The 16983-nt window shown below is 39.2% G+C and overlaps 1 protein-coding gene across 27 annotated transcripts in view; it reads left to right on the top strand.

Moving 5' to 3' along the window:
* The window catches only part of KMT2C (lysine methyltransferase 2C), a 302450-nt gene that overhangs the window by 266052 nt on the left and 19415 nt on the right, over positions 1-16983 (top strand). For 2 of the 27 annotated variants that reach the window (XR_007724553.1, XR_007724554.1), the window contains 9 exons: positions 1170-1233; positions 3049-3281; positions 6618-8342; positions 11336-11545; positions 12465-12629; positions 14061-14202; positions 14350-15395; positions 15430-15531; positions 15566-15588. Coding sequence is in view for 1 of the 27 variants with exons in the window: in XM_050785764.1 (XP_050641721.1) it covers positions 1170-1233; positions 3049-3281; positions 6618-8342; positions 11336-11545; positions 14061-14202; positions 14350-14497; positions 16535-16713; positions 16840-16976 (2838 nt within the window). In the remaining 26 variants the exon portion in view is untranslated. Of the gene's footprint in view, positions 1-1169; positions 1234-3048; positions 3282-6617; positions 8343-11335; positions 11546-12464; positions 12630-14060; positions 14203-14349; positions 15396-15429; positions 15532-15565; positions 15634-15667; positions 15702-15769; positions 16464-16534; positions 16714-16839; positions 16977-16983 lie in introns of those variants that run through there. The other 25 variants (XR_007724532.1, XR_007724542.1, XR_007724544.1 and 22 more) reach the window with 25 other exon arrangements.

Raw genomic sequence — 16983 nt, forward strand, 5'->3', positions numbered from 1 at the left:
AGCAGTATCTGGGGAAGTAAAACTCATGTAGTATTTTTGTCAATGATTTTTTTTTTTTAAAAAGGGAGCTACCTACTATTTAATGTCCTGTTTTCTTCCTTGCCCTGCCAGTTATGCTTTAGATTTATTATGCTGATAATTATATTCTTCTCATTATTAAAAGAGGAAACAGAAACCATTTGATATAATGGGAAAAGCATAGCCTTTATAGCTGAGTTTTTTAAAGAAATTCTAGTTCCACTCTGAATTTACTGTGCAACTTTGGGTAAATTCTTTAGCCTCTTGTTTTTTAATCTGTCAAATGTTAAACCAACTGCTTTGCAGTATTGTGAAGATTGCACAAAATACATTCTGGCTGCTAGTATAGTTTATAATTATTACCTTGTATACAGCTCATGTTAAGGAGAACTTGTGACAACTGGATAAACAGTTTTCAACATTAATTTGTCAGGTAATTATCAGGGACTTGTGAGATTAATAACTGCTTGTTCAGTCACCAGGAAGAAATAAGACTTTTAACTCAAAAATAAAACTAATTAAATACTTTTTAATTTTTTAATTTTTTTGTATTTTAGGGACAGGATCTTGCTGTGTTGCCCAGGCTGGCCTCAAACAGCTGGGCTCAAGCGATCCTACTACCTCAGCCTCCCAAGTAGCTGGGACTACAGGCGTGTGTAGAAAATAAGACTGATATTTTTATTAACAGATTTTTCTTTTATATTTGTGGATGTTAGAGACATTAGTTTTTTTATAAATAACCATGCTGTGGAGTGGCATTTAGTCAATCTGGAACTTGTGTTCGATTGAAGAAGAAACCAGGTAAACTTCATCAAAAAGTGAGATTTTTTATGTGGATCTCTAGCTTAGTGTTAGCAGTAATTGATTTGCCCTGTATTATGTTTCTGATGAATAATCCTTTACCTCAAGTATAATTGTTTTCAGCCCAAATCTAGACAATATAATAGTTCAGAGATAGTAGTAAGAATTCAGAATTAGGTTGCCACCACTAAATTCATTCTACTTTTTATAAAAATCAAAACTTTCAAAGATATCTTAGGAAATTAAAGGGTTTTTTCTTCCATTTCTTTTTCTTTCTTTCTTTTAAAGTTTTTTTCCCCCCTTTAACTGAAATGTGGAATAAACATATTTGTAAATTTTACTTATTTTAGGATGGCAGTATAACACATCAGATTTCTAGGCCTAATCCTCCAAATTTTGGTCCAGGCTTTGTCAGTAAGTATAAATCTAATAAGTTAATGTTTTCTGGGGATTGCTTGTCTGCACTCTATGTGTGCTGTTCTAAACCTGAAGTGAGTGTAGGTACACCAGTTCAAGCCCAGGTGCCCTCCTGTCTTATTAAACATCACTGCCCTATTAGGCAACTCTTCTTCAAGGCGTGTGTTTTCATTGCTTTTTTCACTGTGCATGAAGAATTATAGTTACAGGAAAGTATTTTAATACAGAAAAACCATCTTCCCCATTCTCTTCAATATTGTTGTTGCTGTTTTTGTATATAGATTGGGCACTTTACAATCTGTAGAATTAAATCACGTTTTGCTCTAAGAACTGTCTTCCTAAGTGACAAGGACACTAAATGGGAAAAACAAAGGGATTATACTTAGCAGTAAGTTGGGTTAGCAGCATGGTGTAAAGGTCAGGTATGCAAGGTGCCCCTGAATCCTTTCTAGTTATTTGCAGGGGTCCCAAGGTGGTTCAGGATAGTGTTTAAAGTTCTCCCCAAACTGAACCTTTCTGAAATCTTCAGACTGTTTAGCTAACTTTTTTTTCACCATTATTTTTCATTTTGCTCACCTCTGCTCTCCTGGTTCCAGAAACCAGAAAGGCTTTCCTTGCGGTAGGTCTCATTCTACCAGAAGCAGAACTTCTGAAATCTTGTGAAAAAGCCTGTTCTTAAAAAATGCCCTTCAAATTTAGTAGACTAGATTTCAAGTTCATACATGTACTGGAACTTCTGGGTTTAGGAACAAACCCAAAGTCTGACCTTTTGCAATTCCCCCTACATTAATTGTTATCATAATTTGAATACGTATTTGCATTAAAAACAAGTAAACAACTATACCAACTGGCTTTTTCTGGCTTTATTGTGCCCATTGGCTTTGGTTGGATTCTTAATGTATGACAATATTCTGTTATCATTGATGTTATTTTCAGCGAATGTCCTTCTTAGAAATGTATTTATTCATTTCTTTGTCTTGTAGTGAGTCAAAAAGGTATATTCAGAATTTCACTACATACGATGACTTTTTTTTTTCCCCCCTTGGACTTGGTGTCAATGAAGTAAAGTGCCCTTAAAGAATAAAGAAGAGAATATTGGTACAAAATGAAGAGATACAACCATTTGGGGAGAATTAATGGCAGTTGTAAAAGTAGAAAATATTTTGCTTGGTTAACTCTTCCCTCCCCTTATTTTAAAAAATATAAACTACAAAATAATAATTACCAATGTTTTCAACTTATGGATTTCCTTTATAAGTCATGGACTTTAAATTATTCCCTTCTAAAACATTCTGGGTTCCCTTTCTCTCCATTTAGAATATTTTTTCGTTACTAAGAAATAGGAAAGAACTTATAAACTCAGGAAAATTAACATGGGAAGTGATTTCCTAGTCTATGCGCTAGACCTTAATGGGATATGTCTTTGTCTCTTCAAAATCTGTAAAGTTGTGTTCATAAAATGCCTGTATACCTTAGTATGTAGTTTGGCTTGTGGGTTAGAGAATTTGTTTAGTAAAAAAAGAGAATTTCATTACATAAGTCTTCTGCTTTTCCAAGATTGGATTTGTAATATTTATAAGTGCTAAGTTAACCAGCATCTTAAGAATGTGTATTCTCTGGCTTTCTCAATTAAATATTTTTCTAAAATCTGATATTTTATTACATAATGGTCTAATATTTAGTATTGTGTTTTCAAATTTCCTATTATATGGTCATGGTGAAACTACTTCCTTACAAAATAGATTTGTGTAGCTTATTATAATGTTGGACCCTTTAGAAAATTAACACAACTGAATTTTAATTTTTCCTCAGATGATTCACAGCGTAAGCAGTATGAAGAGTGGCTCCAGGAGACCCAACAGCTGCTTCAAATGCAGCAGAAGTATCTTGAAGAACAAATTGGTGCTCATAGAAAATCTAAGAAGGCCCTTTCAGCTAAACAGCGTACCGCCAAGAAAGCTGGGCGTGAATTTCCAGAGGAAGATGCAGAACAACTCAAGCATGTTACTGAACAGCAAAGCATGGTTCAGAAACAGCTAGAACAGGTAATAAATAGGTTTGCAAAATAGAAACTACCAACAATTAATGAGTAGAATGTTTTGGTATGTCATTCATTAGTGACTTTGACTAGTGATTTTTTTTGATGAGTAGTAAATGGCATTAAAAGTATATTGCCAAAAAGTGACATCTCTGAGACCCCTTAATACCTGTAGCCATAACAGCGCCAATCATTTACTTAGAGTGATGGTCACAGCACATACTCAATAAATGACACAACAGAGATTGAGTCTCATAATTTCGACTTCGAAGAACAATTTTCAGCCTTGGTATAGTTAGAGATGTTGTTTTTTCTGCACTAAGAAATCACTGCAAAGACCATGTTTCTATTATACATCATTGAGAGTATTCAACTTAACTGAGGACCGAGCTTATGAGGAGATACTGAGTTTAGTTGGGAATAAGAATTGGGGGCCCAGGAAGTATTTTTGTTTACTTGGAGTTGATATTATTTCTTAATGTTTTGGTCTTAAAATACATTGGTATATCTTACGCGAAGGGCTCATTCTAGAAAAATAAAATCCTTTTGCCATTATCTTCTGTTATAAACCAGATGTTTATCAGAATGTTCAAACTGAATAATACACTGGAAAAGAAGAAACACGTAAAAATTTTATTTAAAATAAAACAATAATAGTGTACAAAATGGGTTCAGAACCAACTCCTAGGTATATTTACCCAAGTAAATTAAAAACTTAGGTTCAATTCAGGCACGGTGGCTCATACCTGTAATTCCAGCACTTTGGGAGGCCGAGGTGGGTGGATCACTTGAGGTCAGGAGTTGGAGACCAGCCTGGCCAACATGGTGAAATTCTGTCTCTACTAAAAATACAAAAATTAGCTAAGTATGGTGGCATGTGCCTGTAATCCCAGCTACTTGGGAGGCTGAGACAGGAGAATCCCTTGACCCAAGGAGTCAGAGGTTGTGGTGAGCCGAGCTTGTGCCACTGTACTCCAGCCTGGAAACAGAGCAAGACTCCATCTCAAAAAAAAAAAAAGATGTGAGTACTCTCTATAATGAACACTGCAGGAAGCACTTCCACTTATGTTGTCTTATCTACAACTTTCTGAAGGAGTTAGTATTATCACCATTTTTTTACAAACTGATTTTACAAACCATTTTATAAACTGATTCATTGTAGGGGTTATAAACACTGTGTACATGTGGCCGGGTGTGGTGGCTCACGCCTGTCATCCCAGCACTTTGGGAAGCCGAGGTGGACGGATCACCTGAGGCCAGGAGTTTGAGACCAGCCTGGCCAACATGGCGAAACCCATCTCTACTAAAAATGCAAAAAATTATCCAGGCATGGTGGCAGGCACCTGTAATCCCAGCTGCTTGGGAGGTTGGGGCAGGATAATTGCTTGAACCCTTGAGGTGGAGGCTGTAGTGAGCCGAGATTGCGCCATTGCACTCCAGCCTGGGCAACAAGAGCGAAACTCTGTCTCAAAAAAAAAAAAAATCCCAAAAAATACCCCCACTGTACATGTTTGCTCATAACTATTAGATTAGGGATTTGGACTCAAGTGTCTTATCTTCAAACCGCAGCTACCACAATAACGTACCAACAATAAGGTGATTATAATTCCAATTGTTTAAAACTAAGATTATTCCAGAATGAAAGTTTTCTTTTCTCTTTAAATCTACTCTCTGGGTTCATGTTTACTGTAGGTTAATATTCTTGTAAAGATATGTTTAATAAAGTTTTTGTTTTTTGTCACTTTTATTGCCTTCTGGCATATTTGTACAAGGTCTTTTGATAAGGGCCTAATTTTTGCATATCCATGGATCAAATCCTATTTAGAAGCTAATACTTGAAAAATGGGATACATCATCTATTACATAGTTGCCAAAGATCCAGTGTAATCATATTAAGATAAGCAGTTGATGGTAATGTTTTAAAAAGTATTATAAAATATCATGGGAAAGACATGGATGACCACCTCATATATCCCAGATGCTGTTATAGGTGCTTTCTGTACTTTCTTACTACTTCACCAACCAATGGTAATTTCTCAGTTCTAACCAGTAAACTGGCCAGGAAAAATAAGAAAATAAAATAGGTGTTACACAACTGTTGAAGAAGAGATCAAACACCATTATTTGCAGAAAATACTGGTTTACCTGGGGAACCCAAGAAAATACTTTGAAAAATGATTAGAACTCCTGGGTTTAGCATATTAGCATATTTGTCTAAAAATTGAATGATGTTGAAAGATATACACATCATTTTGCATTCCTTCTTTCTCTAGCTTGCTGAATGAGATGGTGAGGTCCTCTGGAACATAGATTCCATTTTGGTTGATACTTTGTCTGTAGTATTGAGCACATTGGGACACAAAGGTTTTTGGAATGAATTAATTGATATTACTCAGCTGTTATATTAAGGGACTGTTGCCGGGCGCGGTGGCCCGCGCCTGTAATCCCAGCACTTTGGGAGGCCGAGGTGGGCAGATCACGAGGTCAGGAGATCAAGAGCATCTTGGCTAACATGGTGAAACCCCGTCTCTACTAAAAATACAAAAAATTAGCCAGGCATGGTGGTGGGTGCCTGTAGTCCTAGCTACTCGGGAGGCTGAGGCAGGAGAATGGCATGGACCTGGGAGGTGGAGCTTGCAGTGAGCTGAGATCCGGCCACCGCATTCCAGCCTGTGCAACAGAGCGAGATTCTGTCTCAAAAAAAAAAAAAAAAGAAGACTATAGACTATTCAAAATACTACCTCAGAGCTTGTGTAGATTTCAAAAATTACAATTTGAGTGTTAGCCGTTAAATTGAAAGTGTTCTATAAACTTAGTCTTTTTCATCTGGGCGGATGGTGTGATACTCATGCTGGTAATTCATCTTGTCTTAAAATGTTGTACAATCTATATATTTAAGAAATGAAATCTTAACATATTTAAATGATTCAAGTTTAAGTCTGTTATTCTAACATTGTGTATTAATGTAATTTCTAGGGCATCAAAATTAGCTGCTTGTGTAACTTTTTTTATTGTGTATTTTTGATGTATAGTATAAATGGTATATATGAGTTTCACAAGATTTTAATACTTATTTTACAAAACCGTTTTTGATATTTCATATGTGAAGTGCTTTTACAGATAACTTTATAAAAATCCTGTTGTTAAAGAGAGATTGATAGTCATTAGTTAAGCCTCATCAGTTCAATTTTTTTGTGACTTTTGCAGTTACCCAAGCAAAATATGTTTGCTTCTACGGGGCCAAACTGCCCTCTGTATAACCTCAACCAAAGTCATCAGCCAGTGTTTTACTTCAATACCTGTGCTGTATATAAATGAGTAATGAGGCATTTTGTTATTCCAGATTCGTAAACAACAGAAAGAACACGCTGAATTGATTGAAGATTATCGGATCAAACAGCAGCAACAGCAGCAGCAGTGTGCGATGGCCCCACCTACCATGATGCCCAGTGTCCAGCCCCAGCCACCCCTAATTCCAGGTGCCACTCCACCCACCATGAGCCAACCCTCCTTTCCCATGGTGCCACAGCAGCTTCAGCACCAGCACCAGCAGCACACAACAGTTATTTCTGGCCATACTAGCCCTGTTAGAATGCCTAATTTACCTGGGTGGCAACCCAACAGTGCTCCTGCCCACCTGCCCCTCAATCCTCCTAGAATTCAACCCCCAGTTGCCCAGTTACCAATAAAAACTTGTACACCAGCCCCAGGGACAGTCTCAAATGCAAATCCACAGAGTGGACCACCACCTCGGGTAGAATTTGATGACAACAATCCCTTTAGTGAAAGTTTTCAAGAACGGGAACGTAAGGAACGTTTACGAGAACAGCAAGAGAGACAACGGATCCAACTCATGCAAGAGGTAGATAGACAAAGAGCTTTGCAGCAGAGGATGGAAATGGAGCAGCATGGCATGGTGGGCTCTGAGATAAGTAGTAGTAGGACATCTGTGTCCCAGATTCCCTTCTACAGTTCTGACTTACCTTGCGATTTTATGCAACCTCCAAGACCCCTTCAGCAGTCTCCACAACACCAACAGCAAATGGGACAGGTTTTACAGCAACAGAATATACAACAAGGATCGATTAATTCACCCTCCACCCAAACTTTCATGCAGACTAATGAGCGAAGGCAGGTAGGACCTCCTTCATTTGTTCCTGATTCACCATCAATCCCTGTTGGAAGCCCAAATTTTTCTTCTGTTAAGCAGGGCCATGGAAGTCTTTCTGGGACCAGCTTCCAACAGTCTCCAGTGAGGCCTTCTTTTACACCTGCTTTACCAGCAGCACCTCCAGTAGCTAATAGCAGTCTCCCATGTGGCCAAGATTCTACTATAACCCATGGACACAGTTATCCGGCATCAACCCAATCGCTCATTCAGTTGTATTCTGATATAATCCCAGAGGAAAAAGGGAAAAAGAAAAGAACAAGAAAAAAGAAAAGAGATGATGATGCAGAATCCACCAAGGCTCCATCAACTCCCCATTCAGATATAACTGCTCCACCGACTCCAAGCATCTCAGAAACTACCTCTACTCCTGCAGTGAGCACACCCAGTGAGCTTCCTCAACAGGCCGACCAAGAGTCGGTGGAACCAGTCGGCCCATCCACTCCCAGTATGGCAGCAGGCCAGCTATGTACAGAAGTAGAGAACAAACTACCCAATAGTGATTTCTCACAAGCAACTCCAAATCAACAGACTTATGCAAATTCAGAAGTAGATAAGCTCTCCATGGAAACCCCTGCCAAAACAGAAGAGATAAAACTGGAAAAGCCTGAGACAGAGTCATGCCCGGGCCAAGAGGAGCCTAAATTGGAGGAACAGAGTGGTAGTAAGGTAGAAGGAAATGCTGTAGCCTGTCCTGTCTCCTCAGCACAGAGTCCTCCCCATTCTGTTGGGGCCCCTGCTGCCAAAGGAGACTCAGGGAATGAACTTCTGAAACACTTATTGAAAAATAAAAAGTCATCTTCTCTTTTAAATCAAAAACCTGAGGGCAATATTTGTTCAGAAGATGACTGTACGAAGGATAATAAACTAGTTGAGAAGCAGAACCCAGCTGAGGGACTGGTAAGTGTAAATGATAAAAATGACAACTTTTTTCTTTTGTTTTAAATTATACTTACAGCAGATTAGTACCAACAACTATATTTCCACATTATTCTACAACCTTTTTATTCTAAAGGACCATTTCTTATTTTATTTCTACCTCTCTGGAACCCATGTTTTTACTTATATCTAAACTATATTAATTTGTTTACTGTTTTTTAAAAGGCAAAGGCATGTATTGCATTTCATATGTAATGTGATGTGTAGCAACTGGTTGATATGACTAAAGCAAAGTAAGTAAATGTCTATGTACTTTATTGTAAATAAGTGATTAATTTCCATTCACCTCTTTAAAATACAGAGGATAGCCCGTGCACTCCTATGAATACCCTTGGCACTCTTCAGGATACCACACTGGGAACCTGTTGTGTTACAGTGTTGCATTGATACTTAACGTAATGTTACATGTGGATGCTATTTTGTAGTTTTCCATGTATCAATTTTCTATCAGTTTTAAGTTATTAACATTGAATTTGCTTTTTCTTTCTTTTATATGAAGAGCTAAGTCGTAAATATACCTTTACAAGAATCCCTCCCCTTTATTTCAGTTAACTTCATTAAGATATTTCCAAAACTGGAGTTTCTGAGTCATGGGAATTGGTCTGTTTAATAGCTCTTGCCTGTTGTATCTTTCAGAAGGTACAGCGCCATTACCAGTGCATTCATAAAGCTGTCCCTAGAGAGCTTCTCAAATTGGATTTTATTTTCATATTTTAATTAAGGGTAGAGTGTATATTTAGTTGTCCAGTTTTTTCATTTTAAGATTGTTAATGAAGCTCATCTTTTTGCAAGTGTTGCTCTTTTTCTTGCCTTTGACCATTCAGTAAAGATTGAGTGTTGACTTGATAGACCTGTGTAATTATTGTAAATTTTAGCGGTTATGCTTTTACAGTTATTTGTCACCAGTAAATACAGCCAACTCTCCAGCACAGTCTCCATCCAGTTTCTCTAAGACATCTTATACCCGGAGGAGTATCGAATAACTTGCAGTCTTCTGTCTTTTTACCCTTCTATGTATACCACATGCTGCTGCTTCTGCCTCTTCTGTTCTCCTTTCTTATATATGTCTGGCCAATATATTTTTATCTTTTAAAACGCAGTTCTTGAATCATCTTTTTCCAGATACCTTTCTCACCTCTTCCAATCTCAAATATGTGTTGATGCGCATGTTCTCACATAGCAGTTTCTGTTGTACCATTTAACATTATTTAAATAGCTCCTTGAAGGATGTAGACTACATTTTGAGCATGTTTATATTAAAATTCGTGCTGTATAAGAATGTGTAATGCTATGGGGAACAACCACATGTCAAGTTTAAAAATGTAGGCCCCCCCTAATTAAAGTGTGATTTAAATGAATAAGTATATATGTATGTATATAGTTATTTAAGTCTATATATACACATATATAATTAAGAAATTTTTAGGTTCTTGCCCCTCAAAGTGCAGTCCTTGGGGATCCGCAGCATCCACATCGGGTGGGAGCTTTGTAACATGCAGAGTCTCCCACCACAGACCTGCTTCTCAGAACGTGAGACTTAGCAAGATCCCCAGGTGACTCCTGTGCATCTGAAGGTGGAGAAGTACTGCTGTAGGCCGGTGATTCTCAAAGCTAAAGTGTGAGGATCACTAGCAGGGCTTGTTAAACCAAGATTGCTGGGCCCCAGCATTTCTGATTCTGTTGGTGTGGGTGGGACCCGATAATCTGCATTTCTAAACCAGTTCTAGATGCTGCTTCTGCCCTGGACACTCCCCTTGAGAGCCACAGAACTAGCCTGGAGATGAGTAGTCTGACCCTGCTTTCGTCTCCCTCCATGAGCTAAGAATGGCTTTTACATTTTTAAATGGTTGAAAAAAAATCTAAGGAAGAGTAGTATTTTGTGACACATAAAAATTACACAAAATTCAGACGTGTCCGTGAATTTTAAAAGTTTTATTTGAACACAGCCAAGCTCATTTTTGTATGAATTGTTTATAGCTGCTTTTGAAGTACAAGGACAGAGTTGAGTAATTATGCCAGGGGCTATATGGCCTACAAAGGCTTACAGTATTTTACCATCTGGCTCTTTACATAAAAATGTTGCCATCTATGCGCTAAACTATTTAGAATATAACTGGAAACTAATTTTCAGAACCCTCAAAGATTCGATGCAGAATTCATTACGGTAAGTTCAGCTATTATAGTTGTCTATAGCAAAGTATTGCTGTTAAATTTAGAAATAATGGAGCCTGAAAATATTCCTTTATTTTAAGGTATTGATAGGACTACCCTTAAAGGCCTTTTCAGGGCTTGGCTTATTCTCACTTTGTAATGATAAATGTAAAGAAAAGGTTTATTTGTTATCATCTAGGTTCTCTCCCATTGACTTTAAGTATGTGGCCATTATTTTTCAGTCAAATATAGTTGTGAACTAATTTGAAGAAATGCTGTTTTTTCTTTTTATTGTTGTGTGGTGGTATCTGTTCTCTCACCTAAGATGCATAGGCTATAAAGCTTTTCTGGAGCCTGTGAATTGTTTCAGCATACCTCGTATTTCACTGGTTCCTAAGGGGAACCAAAAATAACTCAGCAAGACCACTATGCAGAGGCTCCTACAGCCATCTACAAGCATCTCCTTCCCTTCTGGAGTCAGTGAGCAAGAATAAGGGGCTCCAGCCCCAGGGAGGTCAGCATGAGGGGTAATGCTTTGCCAGAAAGGGCTATGGCCTTACTAATGAGTTCTGCTCTTTCCTCAAGCTTTGCAGCTTACTGATTTCCATACTTGAGAATAATGTTTGAAGAAAAGGATGATATTTTCGGAAAACCAGCATTTGACACCACTCTATCTTCCCTCCTTATTTAATTTTTAGTGGCATGTTAGGATGGTGCGTCATAGCTTGGCACTGAAGTAGCATGAGCTGAAAACCAAATGTGCAAATTGTTCACTTATTTTTTACCCTTTCCAATTACATTAGCAAACTTTGGGGGCTCAAATGCAAGGTGGTTTTGGATGTGGCAACCAGTTGCCAAAAACAGATGGAGGAAGTGAAACCAAGAAACAGCGAAGCAAACGGACTCAGAGGACGGGTGAGAAAGCAGCACCTCGCTCAAAGAAAAGGAAAAAGGACGAAGAGGAGAAACAAGCTATGTACTCTAGCACCGATACGTTTACCCACTTGAAACAGGTGAGGGTGAGTCATTTAGAGCAGCCCCTCTAAAAAGTCAAGGATATAGGCCGGGCGCGGTGGCTCATGCCTGTAATCCCAGCACTTTGGGAGACTGAGGCAGGTGGATCGCTTGAGGCATGAATTCGAGACCAACATGGCGAAACCCCATCTCTACTAAAAATACAAACGTTTACTGGGCATTGTGGCACACGCCTATAATCCCAGCTACTTGGGAGGCTGAGGCATGAAAATTGCTTGAGCCTGGGAGGCAGAGGTTGCGGTGAGCCGAGATTGTGCCACTGCACTCCAGCCTGGGTGACAGAATGAGAATCTGTCTCAAAAAAAAAAGAAAAAAACAATTCAAGGACACGAGAGATCAAATGCTAAAAGACATCTGAACAAGGAACCTAGTAGACTTTTTCCAAGCAGAATTGCACCATATCCTATTGGCACCTGAAATTTACGGTAATACAAATAGATTGATAGGTGATAGTCAAGATTTTCTTACGTTCATAAGGAGTAGCCTCAGTACCCAGAAAAATCTGTCCTCAGTACTTTGTTGTGACTCTGGATCCAAAGAAATGCATTGTCAATTCTATTCTTACACCTCTGTAGTTGTCACAGAAGGTGGGAGACAGTCGCTAACAGTGCTGTTGGTGGTACTCAGCCTCGTTTTATGCCCCCGTTCTTGCTGAGCAAAGATAAGAAATATGTTTTTCTTGTTAGATACCTGGCAGCGTCCATTTAGTACAAAGCTTATTTTTAAGTCTCAAAGGTCTGTAGTCTCTCTCACTTACTCCAGCATTTTGATACTTGAAAATTTTAAGTCTCATTTTTCTGAAGCCTTATTCAGCAAAGTTGCTTCGGGTCTTAGAAAGTTGAGCTACACTGAGTCCCTTTTATCATGTACATTACTCTTAAATGTGTTTTTTAATAGCAGCTCTCTCTGCTCCCTCTAATGGAACCAATCATTGGAGTGAACTTTGCGCACTTTCTTCCTTATGGCAGTGGCCAATTTAATAGTGGGAATCGACTTCTAGGAACTTTTGGCAGTGCTACCCTGGAAGGGGTTTCGGACTACTATTCTCAGTTGATCTACAAGGTATGTTTCTCTGCCAAGGTGTTGTCTTGTTTCATCTTTGGGTAACATGTCAGAATTGATAGAGCTTGTCTTGTTTTTGTATCTAGTTTACATCTACTCTTCCAAGTTTTATTAAAACAAGTTCAGCTACAGGGTTACAATTTTACCTGAAGTATTTCTAGCATAAACATTTGAAGTTTTTTTTATAGGTAAGAATACAAATTGCAAGAAATATCTATTATGTACTTCCATGGTAATGGAAATCCTTATTTCCGTATAACCTTTATTAACTCCTAAAATGAATTCAAAATCATTATAAATGGTGGGGATTTTTAAAAAGCAGTTAGTATTTTACCTTGAAAAATGAAATTAAACAATTTTAAATGTATCTCATCTAATAATTTAGGTATTACAACTAATTCCTAGACTATTGTAGGTTTATTTTATTTTATTTTTTTATTTTTGAGGCAGGGTCTCGCTCTGTCACTCAGGCCAGATTGCAGTGGTGCAATCTCAGCTCGCTGCAATCTCTGCCTCCCAAATTCAACCAATTCTAGTGCCTCAACCTACCAAGTAGCTGGGAATACAGGCATGCACCACCACGCCCTGAGGTCAAGGCTGCAGTGAGCATGATTGCACCATTGCCCTCCAGCTTGGGTGACAGAGCAAGTCTCTGTCTCCAAAAAAAAAAAACCTATCTTAACTCTTACAAGTATCTTTTCTTCTGGCATAAGCTGTTCTCCAACCTTACTTTATCATCCTCATGAAATTCTTTATCTTTACAACATTTGTAATTTCACCTTGCACTTGATTGACATGGTGTTATTGGTAGATTCCAACTCTCTCCTTGAGAAACCAATCAGTAAATGACAACTTGGTGGTGACTGTGAAGCTGGGAGAGGTGTCTGAAGAGGAACTACATTAATGATTTTGTTACTTTAGTATTACGACTGTTGCTTCTTTTAAAGGTCTTAGTCAATCCAGATTCTCATATCTTGGATGTGAGTTGTATTACAAGTTTAAGACCAGAAATTCTTAAGTTTTTTGTAGAACTGGGACGTATCTTAATGATAACTGAAAGGAAATTTTGATAATTTTTTGCAACTTATTGATTGCATTTTAAAGTTATCCTTCACTAGCTATAACCATGAAACTTGAAGAATTGCATAAATAAAGTCAGGTATAAAGAAAATTAGCTTCTTAATTTCAGAGCTTAAGTAGTCAAGTTGGATAAAGTAAGCAAGTTGATATGTCCATAAAATCATGAGAATCTGTTCCACTAAGAAGCCTCCTGGCCTTGTATGTATTATTTTTCTTAGTGTGCAAGGTACCTCTTGATTACATTTCTGTAGCCTTGCTTCTATGTGCATAAAATTCACAGAACTAAGTTTTAGCAAGGTCATTGCATATTTGCTCAGTAGCATATAATTTAAATTTTTTGGTCTCCTGCAGCAGAATAATTTAAGTAATCCTCCAACACCCCCTGCCTCTCTTCCTCCTACACCACCTCCTATGGCTTGTCAGAAGATGGCCAATGGTTTTGCAACAACTGAAGAACTTGCTGGAAAAGCCGGAGTGTTAGTGAGCCACGAAGGTATGATTATAGCCTCCAAATTTCACACCTCGGCGAAATGTACCTCTGCCAGTTGTGTATTGTGAAATGGCAATATAATTGTAAAGTTCTACCTGTTTATCAATGTTGACTAAATGTATTTATGGTTTTGTGTTTTTGCTTTTCCAGTTACCAAAACTCTAGGACCTAAACCATTTCAGCTGCCCTTCAGACCCCAGGATGACTTGTTGGCCCGAGCGCTTGCTCAGGGCCCCAAGACAGTTGATGTGCCAGCCTCCCTCCCAACACCACCTCACAACAATCAGGAAGAATTAAGGTACAGGTTATTTTCTTCTCAAATAATTCTTAATTATTTCTTTTTTTAAAAAAAGTATGTATGTGGCATAATGTCTTTAGGAATAGCATGTAAAAACATTTGAGGAGTAAAATTTGGTGAATCTTTAGGATTTAAAGTTTTTAAGACATTGTTACCATTAAACATAATTAGTTTGCATTTTTTTAAGCTTACATCCTATAGAGAGTTACATGACAATAATAGACATTAAGGCAATGGAAAATCTCCATGCAACGTATTTCAGAGATCATTGTCCTTTAAAGGCTATTAATGCGATTTAGTGTTGTTTGTAGGTGTCTAAAATGAAAGAGCAGAAGTTGCTGATATCAGAGAATGCTATTGTGGAAGAGAGTTTAAGATAATTGCTGCCCAACTCTTTAGATCCAGAGGGTTCTTACAACATCATCAAATAATTCCCTCTTCCTTGGAAAATCTGCCCACTACCCTCTATTTGATCAGACATTTATTTAAGCTAAGTCCCTTACTTTATTAATGGGGAAACTATGGACCAAAGTGGAGAATAATCTGTCCGGATTGAGGATCCAGGTCCCCTTTCTACTGTACCTCAGCAGGTCAGCCTTTCTTGGGTCTCCTGCATGACAGCAACTTCTGTGCATGAGGAGTGGGAGACAGCAGCTCCACAGGGTTGTTCTGTGACTCAGTCTGAGACCTCACAATTGCCCTGGTAGACTCGAACTTGAACTCAATAGGAGGGACCAGTCTTTTGTTTTTCTCACCTCACTTAAATCAGTTAAGAAAAATAAGGGCCGATGAAGTCAATGGCCAAGCTTTCTCCCGTCTTGCCAGTGTAAAGAGCAGCAGTAGGACGGCTGTTTTCCCAGTCAGGTGTGTGCAGTAGGATGGCTGTTTTCCCAGTCAGGTGTGTGCAGTAGGACGGCTGCTTTCCCGGTCAGGCATGTGCAGTAGGACGGCTGTTTTCCCAGTCAGGTGTGTGCAGTAGGACGGCTGTTTTCCCGGTCAGGCATGTGCAGTAGGACGGCTGTTTTCCCAGTCAGGTGTGTGCAGTAGGACGGCTGTTTTCCCGGTCAGGCATGTGCAGTAGGACGGCTGTTTTCCCGGTCAGGTGTGTGCAGTAGGATGGCTGTTTTCCCAGTCAGGTGTGTGCAGTAGGACAGCTGTTTTCCCAGTCAGGCATGTGCAGTAGGACGGCTGTTTTCCCGGTCAGGTGTGTGCAGTAGGACGGCTGTTTTCCCAGTCAGGCATGTGCAGTAGGACGGCTGCTTTCCCGGTCAGGTGTGTGCAGTAGGACGGCTGTTTTCCCAGTCAGGCATGTGCAGTAGGACGGCTGTTTTCCCGGTCAGGTGTGTGCAGTAGGATGGCTGTTTTCCCAGTCAGGTGTGTGCAGTAGGACGGCTGTTTTCCCAGTGAGGTGTGTGAAGTAGGACGGCTGTTTTCCCAGTCAGGTGTGTGAAGTAGGACGGCTGTTTTCCCAGTCAGGTGTGTGCAGTAGGACGGCTGTTTTCCCAGTCAGGTGTGTGCAGTAGGACGGCTGTTTTCCCGGTCAGGCGTGTGCAGTAGGACGGCTGTTTTCCCTGTCTGGTGTGTGCAGGTGTGACCATTGCATATGTGCTTGGACTGCTGTTTCCTTTTTAAAATCTTTTTAAAGTCTTCCTTTTTAGTTAAATCCAACCAGCAGCTCTTTCCTTTTCAAGCTACAGGAGTGCTGCCCTAGGCTCAATGATCTGGGATTTTGAAAAGGTGCTTTGATGCTTTCTATGTTATGTGCTAATCAGAACATCTTCCTCTTTGGCAGGTCTTCAAACTTTGGTGCTGAAGCCTTGTTTAAAAGGAAGCATACCATTTAGATTATTTTGTAGCTAAATATTGTTCTTGTATTTTCTTCCCAGTGTGGCTCTGAGCTGATTCATTTGCTGTGCATCGTATAGGTGCTGCTGCCAGAGTGTCCTTACAGCTATACTAACAGATGTCAGCAGGGTTGGCACAGGGAGCCCCCACGGGTGGATTTGCACACTTTGATGGTGTGTTTATTTTTTTCAGGATACAGGATCACTGTGGTGATCGAGACACTCCTGACAGTTTTGTTCCCTCGTCCTCTCCTGAGAGTGTGGTTGGGGTAGAAGTGAGCAGGTACCCAGATCTGTCATTGGTCAAGGAGGAGCCTCCAGAACCGGTGCCATCCCCCATCATTCCAATTCTTCCTAGCACTGCTGGGAAAAGTAAGAAAAACACTTAACCTTATTATTTCCCTTTACTCTATGCCAATTTACCAATGTAAATATTTTGATTTTGAAAATCCATTATTAACACTTTTTTCCTCTTTTTTTTCCCTCTCTTTTTTTAAGGTTCCGAATCAAGAAGGAATGACATCAAAACTGAGCCAGGCACTTTATATTTTGCATCACCTTTTGGTTCTTCCCCAAATGGTCCCAGATCGGGTCTTATATCTGTAGCAATTACTCTGCATCCTACAGCTGCTGAGGTAAAAG

Source organism: Macaca thibetana, chromosome 3, assembly GCF_024542745.1.
Source record: "Macaca thibetana thibetana isolate TM-01 chromosome 3, ASM2454274v1, whole genome shotgun sequence".
Lineage (NCBI taxonomy): Eukaryota > Metazoa > Chordata > Mammalia > Primates > Cercopithecidae > Macaca > Macaca thibetana.